General features: G+C 56.7%; 1 protein-coding gene across 1 annotated transcript; it reads left to right on the top strand.

The window, feature by feature from the left end:
• The first annotated feature begins 14,853 nt into the window (after nucleotides 1-14,853).
• On the top strand, nucleotides 14,854-15,255 carry LOC138356929 (uncharacterized). The gene has a single exon (XM_069313462.1). It carries the CDS (start codon nucleotides 14,854-14,856, stop codon nucleotides 15,253-15,255), a length of 402 nt encoding a protein of 133 aa, XP_069169563.1.
• The last annotated feature ends 289 nt before the right edge of the window (nucleotides 15,256-15,544 follow it).

The following is a 15,544-nucleotide window of genomic DNA, read 5'->3' as shown; positions in this document are numbered from 1 at the left end:
ATGTCCAAAGTGCTAAGAGAACGACAATCACCCTCGACTACCCTCGAGTAATTATTTACTATCCTGAAGATGAAGAATTAATTAATACACGAATACGTCACCTTTCACACTGGCTCAGCAATTATAACAAATTATAACGTTAATGAAACAATGTAGCCTTCGTGTGAGTCGATCACCCCTGATCGGAGTTAATTACCTTAAACTTCCAGGAACCCGTAACTACCTGTCCAACTGACAGGTAATATACAACAGACAGTACTTAAGATGCAAGAGTTCAGCCCTCCCGGTCTTCCTACAACCTGCTACATTACTCAAATTGTCATAGAACAATTTCTGTATAAGCAATGGGTGTTGCCTTGGTTACGTTACATTAATTGCTTCTCAATCAACTTTCACACAATACTGGACTTGGATGACAACCAAATACACAGGAAAATATAACAGCAAGTACTCGTCCCAATGACCAGTTCACCACCACACAATAAATCACAACACCCGGTGATTTAAACGATTACAATCCGGGTGCAATTACAATTACTGCAGAACACCAGTAAATAACACACTTGGTGCTCTAAACCACTAGAACATGGCCCATACAATTTACTGAACGACAATAACACACAGTGATTGATCAGCACTTATAACAATCACGGCCCAACAGTTTACAACCCCTTTGCAATGACACACACACCAAAGGTGCACTAATTTCACTATATTAGAACACGGCCCAACACTTTACTATTCTGTTGCACTGACACACTGTGTTCTAATTACCACTTAGAACACGGCCCCACACTTTGCAACCCGGTTGCAATAACCAATTACTGCAACCATAGTAATAACACACATAGGCTTCGTGACACTACAATTATATATATCGTACACACCTGTAGCCTTCAGCTATCGAATGCTAATGCGGAACACTAAGGAGATGACACACTCCTGATCAACTTTGGCAAGTGATTATCGATCCCACGGATCGATAATTACTCCCGTCACATACGTTACTCGACCGAGCTATCAGCTGTCATTCCTAACAGCCACGTTACTCACACTTCACCACAAGTCTACCAAAATTACGTTAACAGGTCAGCCACATAAATATATATGTAATCACATTTACCACAGCCCTGGACCACAACACTTGTATAAAACCACACACTAATATTACTCCACAATACTCAAGTGCCAGGCACTCCCCGGTGTTACCACACTGACACTCTACCGTGTACTGGTGACCGCTACTGGTCTCCTCTCCTGCAACAGACTACACGGACATGGGGCACAACAATAACAATTTCTCCTAAAAATTTTACGTACATGAAATCCCACCATAATGGAGTATAAAACACACTAGGACGGCCCTCAGTCTAATAACACCCTCACTGGTCCTCAATCTAATAACACTGTATGTGTTCCTACTTTAAATTAAAGCTACTCGCTTTAACTCTTTCCACAACTTCGCTACAACGGCCATTGTAATATATTTGAAATAGTGATGACCTGGGCTCTTCAGCGAGCCTATACACTGGACGTTTCGGGTACGGGTTGCCAAATCTGGTATGGGTGAGCGGCCATTCACGTGCTCCAGTACACTGCGAGCGTCAGTCACGTGCACGTACACTAATAGAAGGTTCAGCTGGTGCCAACCCATTGTCTCACAGGGAGAATGGCTTGGAGTGATGAATCTCTTTTACACTTAATTTAAAGCATTTTAAAGTTGAGCATAATTAGTGCATCCTCTCGCTGAGATTGGTTATAAGTGCTTTACTCTCTAATAGGATCCTTATTTCAGGCTTATTAACTCTCAGCCTGATGGATGGTTCCTGGCTTACTACTATTACCGAAGTCTCAGTTATGAGGTATCAGAGGGAACTAATATCACTGGGCATGATTCCCTTATACTTTTTATTTAAAATACCGAGTGCTGCTGCTCCTTAAACATTAAGGCCTTATGAGGCTGACGTCAGCCAGGACCTTATCTTGTGACATCATCCGGAGAACACTTACCCAAGGTGTTGGATAATAGCAGGAGACCCACCCAAGGTGGTGGATAATATCAGGAGACCCACCCAAGGTGTTGGATAATAGCAGGAGACCCACCCAAGGTGTTGGATAATAGCAGGAAACCCACCCAAGGTGTTGGATAATATCAGGAGACCCACCCAAGGTGTTGGATAATATCAGGAGACCCACCCAAGGTGTTGGATAATAGCAGGAGACCCACCCAAGGTGTTGGATAATAGCAGGAGACCCACCCAAGGTGTTGGATAATAGCAGGAGACCCACCCAAGGTGTTGGATAATATCAGGAGACCCACCCAAGGTGTTGGATAATAGCAGGAGACCCACCCAAGGTGTTGGATAATAGCAGGAGACCCACCCAAGGTGTTGGATAATAGCAGGAGACCCACCCAAGGTGTTGGATAATATCAGGAGACCCACCCAAGGTGTTGGATAATAGCAGGAGACCCACCCAAGGTGTTGGATAATAGCAAGGAGACCCACCCAAGGTGTTGGATAATAGCAGGAGACCCACCCAAGGTGTTGGATAATAGCAGGAGACCCACCCAAGGTGTTGGATAATAGCAGGAGACCCACCCAAGGTGTTGGATAATAGCAGGAGACCCACCCAAGGTGTTGGATAATAGCAGGAGACCCACCCAAGGTGTTGGATAATAGCAGGAGACCCACCCAAGGTGTTGGATAATAGCAGGAGACCCACCCAAGGTGTTGGATAATAGCAGGAGACCCACCCAAGGTGTTGGATAATAGCAGGAGACCCACCCAAGGTGTTGGATAATAGCAGGAGACCCACCCAAGGTGTTGGATAATAGCAGGAGACCCATCCAAGGAGTTGCTAAGAGGTTTGATTACCATACAAGTGACGGGGTGATGAAGAGGACGTCCATCATGTTGACACAGCCAGCCCCCCCCCCCCCAGGCGCCGCTCCAGGCCCGGGGTCAGATTAATGCTATCGCTTACTGTAGCGGCAGCCTCGGAGCCTCGCCACTACCTCCCTGCAGCCTGGGAGCCTCGCCTCTACCTCTCGGCAGCCTGGGAGCCTCGCCACTACCTCCCGGCAGCCTGGGAGCCTCGCCACTACCTCCCGGCAGCCTGGGAGCCTCGCCTCTACCTCCCGGCAGCCTGGGAGCCTCGCCACTACCTCCCGGCAGCCTGGGAGCCTCGCCTCTACCTTTCGGCAGACTGGGAGCCTCGCCACTACCTCCCGGCAGCCTGGGAGCCTCGCCACTACCTCCCGGCAGCCTGGGAGCCTCGCGACTACCTCCCGGCAGCCTGGGAGCCTCGCCTCTACCTCCCGGCAGCCTCGGAGCCTCGCCACTACCTCCCGGCAGCCTGGGAGCCTCGCCACTACCTCCCTGCAGCCTGGGAGCCTCGCCACTACCTCCCGGCAGCCTCGGAGCCTCGCCACTACCTCCCGGCAGCCTCGGAGCCTCGCCACTACCTCCCTACAGCCTGGGAGCCTCGCCACTACCTCCCGGCAGCCTCGGAGCCTCGCCACTACCTCCCGGCAGCCTGGGAGCCTCGCCACTACCTCCCGGCAGCCTGGGAGCCTCGCCTCTACCTCCCGGCAGCCTGGGAGCCTCGCCTCTACCTCCCGGCAGCCTGGGAGCCTCGCCACTACCTCCCGGCAGCCTGGGAGCCTCGCCACTACCTCCCGGCAGCCTGGGAGCCTCGCCTTTACCTCCCGGCAGCTTGGGAGCCTCGCCACTACCTCCCGGCAGCCTGGGAGCCTCGCCACTACATCCCGGCAGCCTGGGAGCCTCGCCATTACCTCCCGGCAGCCTGGGAGCCTCGCCTCTACCTCCCGGCAGCCTGGGAGCCTCGCCACTACCTCCCGGCAGCCTGGGAGCCTCGCCTCTACCTCCCGGCAGCCTGGGAGCCTCGCCTCTACCTCCCGGCAGCCTGGGAGCCTCGCCTCTACCACCCGGCAGCCTCGGAGCCTCGCCACTACCTTCCGGCAGCCTCGGAGCCTCGCCACTACCTCCCGGCAGCCTGGGAGCCTAGCCTCTACCTCCCGGCAGCCTGGGAGCCTCGCCACTACCTCCCGGCAGCCTGGGAGCCTCGCCTCTACCTCCCTGCAGCCTGGGAGCCTCGCCTCTACCTCCCGGCAGCCTGGGAGCCTCGCCACTACCTCCCTGCAGCCTGGGAGCCTCGCCACTACCTCCCTGCAGCCTGGGAGCCTCGTCACTACCTCCCGGCAGCCTGGGAGCCTCGCCACTACCTCCCGGCAGCCTGGGAGCCTCGCCACTACCTCCCTGCAGCCTGGGAGCCTCGCCACTACCTCCCGGCAGTCTCGGAGCCTCGCCTCTACCTCCCTGCAGCCTGGGAGCCTCGTCACTACCTCCCGGCAGCCTGGGAGCCTCGCCACTACCTCCCTGCAGCCTGGGAGCCTCGTCACTACCTCCCGGCAGCCTGGGAGCCTCGCCACTACCTCCCGGCAGCCTGGGAGCCTCGCCACTACCTCCCGGCAGCCTGGGAGCCTCGCCACTACCACCCGGCAGCCTGGGAGTCTCGCCACTACCTCCCGGCAGCCTGGGAGCCTCGCCACTACCTCCCGGCAGCCTGGGAGCCTCGCCTCTACTTCCCGGCAGCCTGGGAGCCTCGCCTCTACCTCCCGGTAGCCTGGGAGCCTCGCCTCTACCTCCCGGCAGCCTCGGAGCCTCGCCACTACCTCCCGGCAGCCTGGGAGCCTCGCCACTACCTCCCGGCAGTCTCGGAGCCTCGCCACTACCTCCCGGCAGCCTCGGAGCCTCACCACTACCTCCCTGCAGCCTGGGAGCCTCGCCACTACCTCCCGGCAGTCTCGGAGCCTCGCCTCTAACTCCCGGCAGCCTCGGAGCCTCGCCACTACCTCCCTGCAGCCTGGGAGCCTCGCCACTACCTCCCGGCAGCCTGGGAGCCTCGCCACTACCTCCCGGCAGCCTCGGAGCCTCACCACTACCTCCCTGCAGCCTCGGAGCCTCACCACTACCTCCCGGCAGCCTCGGAGCCTCGCCTCTACCTCCCGGCAGCCTGGGAGCCTCGCCACTACCTCCCGGCAGCCTGGGAGCCTCACCACTACCTCCCGGCAGCCTCGGAGCCTCGCCACTACCTCCCGGCAGCCTGGGAGCCTCACCACTACCTCCCGGCAGCCTCGGAGCCTCGCCTCTACCTCCCGGCAGCCTCGGAGCCTCGCCTCTACCTCCCGGCAGCCTCGGAGCCTCGCCACTACCACCCGGCAGCCTGGGAGCCTCGCCACTACCTCCCGGCAGCCTGGGAGCCTCGCCACTACCTCCCGGCAGCCTGGGAGCCTCGCCACTACCACCCGGCAGCCTGGGAGCCTCGCCACTACCTCCCGGCAGCCTGGGAGCCTCGCCACTACCACCCGGCAGCCTGGGAGCCTCACCACTACCTCCAGGCAGCCTGGGAGCCTCGCCACTACCTCCCGGCAGCCTGGGAGCCTCGCCACTACCTCCTGGCAGCCTGGGAGCCTCGCCACTACCTCCCGGCAGCCTGGGAGCCTCGCCACTACCTAACGGCAGCCTCGGAGCCTCGCCAGTAATGTTTTATTTGCTTAATATTTTCGTCCTGTCTGCCCTTCTCAGGATCTCACTTCACACAAGCTCTCACCTCTCCTTAAACGCTTTCCCCTGATATTTCCCTTCCCTTCTCACCTCTCCCACACTCTCCCTCACAAGCCCTCGCCTCTCCCACACTCTCCCTCACAAGCCCTCACCTCTCCCACACTCTCCCTCACAAGCCCTCACCTCTCCCACACTCTCCCTCACAAGCCCTCACCTCTCCCACACTCTCGCTCACAAGCCCTCGCCTCTCCCACACTCTCCCTCACAAGCCCTCACCTCTCACACACTCTCCCTCACAAGCCCTCACCTCTCCCACACTCTCCCTCACAAGCCCTCACCTCTCCCACACTCTCCCTCACAAGCCCTCGCCTCTCCCACACTCTCGCTCACAAGCCCTCGCCTCTCCCACACTCTCCCTCACAAGCCCTCACCTCTCCCACACTCTCCCTCACAAGCCCTCACCTCTCCCACACTCTCCCTCACAAGCCCTCACCTCTCCCACACTCTCCCTCACAAGCCCTCACCTCTTCCTCACTCTCCCACACTCTCCCTCACTCTCCCACACTCTCCCTCACTCTCCCTCACTCTCCCTCACTCTCCCACACTCTCCCTCACTCTCCCTCACTCTCCCACACTCTCCCTCACTCTCCCTCACTCTCACCAACACTCTCCCTCACTCTCCCACACTCCCTCACTCTCCCTCACTCTCCCTCACTCTCCCACACTCTCCCTCACTCTCCCTCACTCTCACCAACACTCTCCCTCACTCTCCCACACTCTCCCTCACTCTCCCTCACTCTCCCTCACTCTCACCAACACTCTCCCTCACTCTCCCTCACTCTCCCTCACTCTCCCACACACTCCCTCACTCTCCCACACTCTCCCTCACAAGCCCTCACCTCTCCCACACTCTCGCTCACAAGCCCTCGCCTCTCCCACACTCTCCCTCACAAGCCCTCACCTCTCCCACACTCTCCCTCACAAGCCCTCACCTCTCCCACACTCTCCCTCACAAGCCCTCACCTCTCCCACACTCTCCCTCACAAGCCCTCGCCTCTCCCACACTCTCGCTCACAAGCCCTCGCCTCTCCCACACTCTCCCTCACAAGCCCTCACCTCTCCCACACTCTCCCTCACAAGCCCTCACCTCTCCCACACTCTCCCTCACAAGCCCTCACCTCTCCCACACTCTCCCTCACAATCCCTCACCTCTTCCTCACTCTCCCACACTCTCCCTCACTCTCCCTCACTCTCCCACACTCTCCCTCACTCTCCCTCACTCTCCCACACTCTCACCAACACTCTCCCTCACTCTCCCTCACTCTCCCACACTCCCTCACTCTCCCTCACTCTCCCTCACTCTCCCACACTCTCCCTCACTCTCCCTCACTCTCACCAACACTCTCCCTCACTCTCCCTCACTCTCCCACACTCTCCCTCACTCTCCCTCACTCTCCCTCACTCTCACCAACACTCTCCCTCACTCTCCCTCACTCTCCCACACACTCCCTCACTCTCCCACACTCTCCCTCACAAGCCCTCACCTCTCCCACACTCTCGCTCACAAGCCCTCGCCTCTCCCACACTCTCCCTCACAAGCCCTCACCTCTCCCACACTCTCCCTCACAAGCCCTCACCTCTCCCACACTCTCCCTCACAAGCCCTCACCTCTCCCACACTCTCCCTCACAAGCCCTCGCCTCTCCCACACTCTCGCTCACAAGCCCTCGCCTCTCCCACACTCTCCCTCACAAGCCCTCACCTCTCCCACACTCTCCCTCACAAGCCCTCACCTCTCCCACACTCTCCCTCACAAGCCCTCACCTCTCCCACACTCTCCCTCACAATCCCTCACCTCTTCCTCACTCTCCCTCACTCTCCCACACTCTCCCTCACTCTCCCTCACTCTCCCTCACTCTCCCACACTCTCCCTCACTCTCCCTCACTCTCCCACACTCTCCCTCACTCTCCCTCACTCTCACCAACACTCTCCCTCACTCTCCCTCACTCTCCCACACTCCCTCACTCTCCCTCACTCTCCCACACTCTCCCTCACTCTCCCTCACTCTCACCAACACTCTCCCTCACTCTCCCACACTCTCCCTCACTCTCCCTCACTCTCCCTCACTCTCACCAACACTCTCCCTCTCCCACACTCTCCCTCACTCTCCCACACTCTCCCTCACTCTCCCTCACTCTCCCACACTCTCCCTCACTCTCACCAACACTCTCCCTCACTCTCCCTCACTCTCCCTCACTCTCCCTCACTCTCCCACACTCTACCTCACTCTCCCTCACTCTCACCAACACTCTCCCTAACTCTCCCACACTCTCCCTCACTCTCCCTCACTCTCACCAACACTCTCCCTCACTCTCCCACACTCTCCCTTACTCTCCCACACTCTCCCTCACTCTCACCAACACTCTCCCACACTCTCCCTCACTCTCCCTCACTCTCCCTCACTCTCACCAACACTCTCCCTCACTCTCCCTCTCACCAACACTCTCCCTCACTCTCCCTCTCCCTCACTCTCCCTCACTCTCCCACACTCTCCCTCACTCTCACCAACACTCTCCCTCACTCTCCCTCACTCTCCCACACTCTCCCTCACTCTCACCAACACTCTCCCTCACTCTCCCTCACTCTCACCAACACTCTCCCTCACTCTCCCTCACTCTCCCTCACTCTCCCTCACTCTCCCACACACTCCCTCACTCTCCCTCACTCTCCCTCACTCTCCCACACTCTCCCTCACTCTCCCTCTGTCTCACCAACACTCTCCCACACTCTCCCTCACTCTCCCTCACTCTCACCAATACTCTCCCTCACTCTCCCACACTCTCCCTCACTCTCCCTCACTCTCACCAACACTCTCCCTCACTCTCCCTCACTCTCCCACACTCTCCCTCACTCTCCCTCACTCTCACCAACACTCTCCCTCACTCTCCCTCACTCTCCCACACTCTCCCACACTCTCCCACTCTCTCCCTCACTCTCCCTCACTCTCCCTCACTCTCCCTCACTCTCCCACACTCTCCCTCACTTTCCCTCACTCTCCCTCACTCTCACCAACACTCACACACCTGTGATGATAACCACAATCACTACAATTCAGAATCTGATTTTGTTTTCCGGTTCAGAGGATTGTAATTAGCTTTAAAATCACGAGAAATTCTGTAGTGTGAGATAAGTCTCCCAGCTGGCGCCCAGGTGGCTCCCAGCTGGCTCCCAGCTGGCTCCCAGCGAGCCTGTGTCTCCCAGCTGGCTCCCAGCGACCCTGTGTCTCCCAACTGACTCCTAGCGACCCTGTGTCTCCCAGCTGGCCCCCAGCGACCCTGTGTCTCCCAGCTGGCTCCCAGCTGGCTCCCAGCGACCCTGTGTCTCCCAGCTGGCTCCCAGCTGGCTCCCAGCGACCCAGTGTCTCCCAGCTGGCTCCCAGCTGGCTCCCAGCGACCCTGTGTCTCCCAGCTGGCTCCCAGCTGGCTCCCAGCGACCCTGTGTCTCCCAACTGACTCCCAGCGACCCTGTGTCTCCCAACTGGCTCCCAGCGACCCTATGTCTCCCAGCTGGCTCCCAGGTGGCTCCCAGCGACCCTGTGTCTCCCAGCTGGCTCCCAGCTGGCTCCCAGCGACCCTGTGTCTCCCAGCTGGCTCCCAGCGACCCTGTGTCTCCCAGCTGGCTCCCAGCGACCCTGTGTCTCCCAGCTGGCTCCCAGCGACCCTGTGTCTCCCAGCTGGCTCCCAGCGACCCTATGTCTCCCAGCTGGCTCCCAGCGACCCTGTGTCTCCCAGCTGGCTCCAAGCGACCCTGTGTCTCCCAGCTGGCTCCAAGCTGGTTCCTAGCGACCCTGTGACTCCCAGCTGGCTCCCAGCGACTCTGTGACTCCCAGCTGGCTCCCAGCGACCCTATGTCTCCCAGCTGGCTCCCAGCTACCCTGTGTCTCCCAGCTGGCTCCCAGCGACCCTGTGTCTCCCAGCTGGCTCCCAGCGACCCTGTGTCTCCCAGCTGGCTCCCAGGTGGCTCCCAGCGACCCTGTGTCTTCCAGCTGGCTCCCAGCTGGCCCCCAGCGACCCTGTGTCTCCCAGCTGGCCCCCAGCGACCCTGTGTCTCCCAGGTGGTTCCAAGCGACCCTGTGTCTCCCAGCTGGCTCCCAGCGACCCTGTGTCTCCCAGCTGGCCCCCAGCGACCCTGTGTCTCCCAGCTGGCTCCCAGCGACCCTGTGTCTCCCAACTGACTCCCAGCGACCATGTGTCTCCCAGCTGGCTCCCAGCGACCCTGTGTCTCCCAGCTGGCTCCCAGCGACCCTGTGTCTCCCAGCTGGCTCCCAGCGACCCTGTGTCTCCCAGCTGGCGCCCAGCGACCCTGTGTCTCCCAGCTGGCTCCTACCGACCCTGTGTCTCCCAGCTGGCGCCCAGCGACCCTGTGTCTCCCAGCTGGCTCCCAGCGACCCTAAGTCTCCCAGCTGGCGCCCAGCGTCCCTGTGTCTCCCAGCTGGCTCCCAGCGTCCCTGTGTCTCCCAGCTGGCTCCCAGCGTCCCTGTGTCTCCCAGCTGGCTCCCAGCGACCCTGTGTCTCCCAGCTGGCGCCCAGCGACCCTGTGTCTCCCAGCTGGCTCCCAGCGACCCTGTGTCTCCCAGCTGGCTCCCAGCGACCCTGTGTTTCCCAGCTGACGCCCAGCGACCCTGTGTCTCCCAGCTGGCTCCCAGAGACCCTGTGTCTACCAGCTGGCGCCCAGCGACCCTGTGTCTCCCAGCTGGCTCCCAGCGACCCTGTGTCTCCCAGCTGGCTCCCAGCGACCCTGTGTCTCCCAGCTGGCTCCCAGCGACCCTGTGTCTCCCAGCTGGCTCCCAGCGACCCTGTGTCTCCCAGCTGGCTCCCAGCGACCCTGTGTCTCCCAACTGGCTCCCAGCTGGCTCCCAGCGACCCTGTGTCTCCCAGCTGGCTCCCAGCGACCCTGTGTCTCCCAGCTGGCTCCCAGCGACCCTGTGTCTCCCAACTGGCTCCCAGCAGGCTCCCAGCGACCCTGTGTCTCCCAGCTGGCTCCCAGCGACCCTGTGTCTCCCAGCTGGCTCCCAGCGACCCTGTGTCTCCCAGCTGGCTCCCAGCGACCCTGTGTCTCCCAGCTGGCCCCCAGCGACCCTGTTTCTCCCAGCTGGCGCCCAGCACAGGTCTGTCCACCAAGTAGTGATGGTAGTGTGTGGGTGTTGTTGTGGTCCACCAAGTAGTGATGGTAGTGTGTGGGGTGTTGTTGTGGACCACCAAGTAGTGATGGTAGTGTGTGGTGTTGTTGTGGACCACCAAGTAGTGATGGTAGTGTGTGGGTGTTGTTGTGGTCCACCAAGTAGTGATGGTAGTGTGTGGGTGTTGTTGTGGTCCACCAAGTAGTGATGGTAGTGTGGGGGTGTTGTTGTGGTCCACCAAGTAGTGATGGTAGTGTGTGGGGGTGTTGTTGTGGTCCACCAAGTAGTGATGGTAGTGTGTGGTTGTTGTGGTCCACCAAGTAGTGATGGTAGTGTGTGGGGGTGTTGTTGTGGTCCACCAAGTAGTGATGGTAGTGTGTGGGGGTGTTGTTGTGGTCCACCAAGTAGTGATGGTAGTGTGTGGGGGTGTTGTTGTGGTCCACCAAGTAGTGATGGTATTGTGGGGGTGTTGTTGTGGTCCACCAAGTAGTGACGGTAGTGTGTGGGGGTGTTGTTGTGGTCCACCAAGTAGTGATGGTAGTGTGTGGGGGTGTTGTTGTGGTCCACCAAGTAGTGATGGTAGTGTGTGGGTGTTGTTGTGGTCCACCAAGTAGTGATGGTAGTGTGTGGGGGTGTTGTTGTGGTCCACCAAGTAGTGATGGTAGTGTGTGTGGGTGTTGTTGTGGTCCACCAAGTAGTGATGGTAGTGTGTGTGGGTGTTGTTGTGGTCAACCAAGTAGTGATGGTAGTGTGTGTGGGTGTTGTTGTGGTCCACCAAGTAGTGATGGTAGTGTGTAGGGTGTTGTTGTGGTCCACCAAGTAGTGATGGTAGTGTGTGGGTGTTGTTGTGGTCAACCAAGTAGTGATGGTAGTGTGTGTGGGTGTTGTTGTGGTCAACCAAGTAGTGATGGTAGTGTGGGGGGTGTTGTTGTGGTCCACCAAGTAGTGATGGTAGTGTGTAGGGTGTTGTTGTGGTCCACCAAGTAGTGATGGTAGTGTGGGGGGTGTTGTTGTGGTCCACCAAGTAGTGATGGTAGTGTGGGGGGTGTTGTTGTGGTCCACCAAGTAGTGATGGTAGTGTGGGGGTGTTGTTGTGGTCCACCAAGTAGTGATGGTAGTGTGTAGGGTGTTGTTGTGGTCCACCAAGTAGTGATGGTAGTGTGGGGGGTGTTGTTGTGGTCCACCAAGTAGTGATGGTAGTGTGTGGGTGTTGTTGTGGTCCACCAAGTAGTGATGGTAGTGTGTGGGGTGTTGTTGTGGTCCACCAAGTAGTGATGGTAGTGTGTGGGTGTTGTTGTGGTCCACCAAGTAGTGATGGTAGTGTGTGGGTGTTGTTGTGGTCCACCAAGTAGTGATGGTAGTGTGTGGGTGTTGTTGTGGTCCACCAAGTAGTGATGGTAGTGTGTGGGGGTGTTGTTGTGGTCCACCAAGTAGTGATGGTAGTGTGTGGTTGTTGTTGTGGTCCACCAAGTAGTGATGGTAGTGTGTGGGGTGTTGTTGTGGTCCACCAAGTAGTGATGGTAGTGTGTGGGGGGTGTTGTTGTGGTCCACCAAGTAGTGATGGTAGTGTGTGGGGGTGTTGTTGTGGTCCACCAAGTAGTGATGGTAGTGTGTGGGTGTTGTTGTGGTCCACCAAGTAGTGATGGTAGTGTGTGGGGGTGTTGTTGTGGTCCACCAAGTAGTGATGGTAGTGTGTGGGTGTTGTTGTGGTCCACCAAGTAGTGATGGTAGTGTGGGGGGGTGTTGTTGTGGTCCACCAAGTAGTGATGGTAGTGTGTGGGGCGTTGTTGTGGTCCACCAAGTAGTGATGGTAGTATGTGGGGTGTTGTTGTGGTCCACCAAGTAGTGATGGTAGTGTGTGTGGTGTTGTTGTGGTCCACCAAGTAGTGATGGTAGTGTGTGGGGTGTTGTTGTGGTCCACCAAGTAGTGATGGTAGTGTGTGGGTGTTGTTGTGGTCCACCAAGTAGTGATGGTAGTGTGTGTGGGTGTTGTTGTGGTCCACCAAGTAGTGATGGTAGTGTGTGTGGGTGTTGTTGTGGTCCACCAAGTAGTGATGGTAGTGTGTGTGGGTGTTGTTGTGGTCCACCAAGTAGTGATGGTAGTGTGTGGGTGTTGTTGTGGTCCACCAAGTAGTGATGGTAGTGTGTGTGGGTGTTGTTGTGGTCCACCAAGTAGTGATGGTAGTGTGTGGGGGGTGTTGTTGTGGTCCACCAAGTAGTGATGGTAGTGTGTGGGGGTGTGTTGTGGTCCACCAAGTAGTGATGGTAGTGTGTGTGTGGGTGTTGTTGTGGTCCACCAAGTAGTGATGGTAGTGTGTGGGGTGTTGTTGTGGTCCACCAAGTAGTGATGGTAGTGTGGGGGTGTTGTTGTGGTCCACCAAGTAGTGATGGTAGTGTGTGGGTGTTGTTGTGGTCCACCAAGTAGTGATGGTAGTGTGTGGGTGTTGTTGTGGTCCACCAAGTAGTGATGGTAGTGTGTGGGGGTGTTGTTGTGGTCCACCAAGTAGTGATGGTAGTGTGTGGGGTGTTGTTGTGGTCCACCAAGTAGTGATGGTAGTGTGTGGGGGTGTTGTTGTGGTCCACCAAGTAGTGATGGTGGTGTGTGTGTGGTGTTGTTGTGGTCCACCAAGTAGTGATGGTAGTGTGGGGGTGTTGTTGTGGTCCACCAAGTAGTGATGGTAGTGTGTGTGGGGGTGTTGCTGTGGTCCCCTAAGTAGTGATGGTAGTGTGTGGGGTGTTGTTGTGGTCCACCAAGTAGTGATGGTAGTGTGTGGGTGTTGTTGTGGTCCACCAAGTAGTGATGGTAGTGTGTGGGGGTGTTGTTGTGGTCCACCAAGTAGTGATGGTAGTGTGTGGGTGTTGTTGTGGTCCACCAAGTAGTGATGGTAGTGTGTGGGGGGTGTTGTTGTGGTCCACCAAGTAGTGATGGTAGTGTGTGGGTGTTGTTGTGGTCCACCAAGTAGTGATGGTAGTGTGTGGGTGTTGTTGTGGTCCACCAAGTAGTGATGGTAGTGTGTGGGGTGTTGTTGTGGTCCACCAAGTAGTGATGGTAGTGTGTGGGTGTTGTTGTGGTCCACCAAGTAGTGATGGTAGTGTGGGGGTGTTGTGGTCCACCAAGTAGTGATGGTAGTGTGTGGGTGTTGTTGTGGTCCACCAAGTAGTGATGGTAGTGTGGGGGGGTGTTGTTGTGGTCCACCAAGTAGTGTGGGGGTGTTGTTGTGGTCCACCAAGTAGTGATGGTAGTGTGGGGGGGTGTTGTTGTGGTCCACCAAGTAGTGATGGTAGTGTGTGGGTGTTGTTGTGGTCCACCAAGTAGTGATGGTAGTGTGTGGGGGTGTTGTTGTGGTCCACCAAGTAGTGATGGTAGTGTGTGTGGGTGTTGTTGTGGTCCACCAAGTAGTGATGGTAGTGTGTGGGTGTTGTTGTGGTCCACAAAGTAGTGATGGTAGTGTGTGGGGGTGTTGTTGTGGTCCACCAAGTAGTGATGGTAGTGTGTCGAGCATTGGTCCTCTCAGAGGGAAGGTGATGATAGCCTGGTAGATAGTCGTGGTCTTCAGTGCTACAAAATCCCAACAACAAATGGTCCCCATTCATAAACTCAATAAAGTAATCTGAAGATATTCCCAATTTTGTTTCAACAGACCTATAACTACGTGAACTTGTTATTTCTACTCTTAATTACTTGAACTAGTTTTAACTACTTGAACTAGTTATAACAACTTCAATATCTTTAAGGATTCACAAATCTTTCGACATTAATGTTAACATAAAAAAAACTAGTTTTAGCCTGAAACCGCTGAATGGTGGTTTCAGGCGACATGAAGCAAGAATTGGAGGTGCATGGTGTATGAACGTTCAGGCCCTGAAGGCTCCTTCTCCAAAAAGATATGAGTTTTGTGCAGTTTACAAATGTTTATATTTGGTTACCTGTTTTTGTTTTTCTTTTGGCAGTCTGCTGTCGAGGTTCAGAGAGACAGTGAGAAGAAAACGAAATATGTTTGCTTGATAATTGTGGTGGATGGGAGGGAGTGGAAGAGTGACTGGTGAGAGACTCCAGTCTCTCCTTGAGAGTACTGCAGTCAGGTCATGTCCTCCAGTCAGGCCATGTACTCCAGTCAGGCCATGTACTCCAGTCAGGCCATGTACTCCAGTCAGGCCATGTACTCCAGTCAGGCCATGTACTCCAGTCAGGCCATGTCCTCCAGTCAGGCCATGTACTCCAGTCAGGCCATGTACTCCAGTCAGGCCATGTACTCCAGTCAGGCCATGTACTCCAGTCAGGCCATGTACTCCAGTCAGGCCATGTCCTCCAGTCAGGCCATGTCCTCCAGTCAGACCATGTCCTCCAGTCAGGCCATGTCCTCCAGTCAGACCATGTCCTCCAGTCAGGCCATGTCCTCCAGTCAGGCCATGTCCTCCAGTCAGGCCATGTCCTCCAGTCAGGCCATGTCCTCCAGTCATGCCATGTACTCCAGTCATGCCATGTAGTCCAGTCATGCCATGTCCTCCAGTCATGCCATGTACTCCAGTCATGCCATGTAGTCCAGTCATGCCATGTCCTCCAGTCATGCCATGTACTCCAGTCATGCCATGTACTCCAGTCATGCCATGTACTCCAGTCAGGGGAGGTACTCCAGTCAGGTCATGTACTCCAGTCAGGCGAGGTACTCTGTACCAAACTATCGTCCAGTTAGTAAAGTTACACCCCCGTAACACCTGCGTCAGATAATGTACGCTCTAGAGACCACCTCCTGGTTCACTACTAAAGTTCACTGGC

Source organism: Procambarus clarkii, chromosome 75 (genome assembly GCF_040958095.1).
Source record: "Procambarus clarkii isolate CNS0578487 chromosome 75, FALCON_Pclarkii_2.0, whole genome shotgun sequence".
Taxonomy (NCBI): Eukaryota; Metazoa; Arthropoda; class Malacostraca; order Decapoda; family Cambaridae; genus Procambarus; species Procambarus clarkii.
This window is presented reverse-complemented; position numbering and strand designations above follow the sequence as displayed.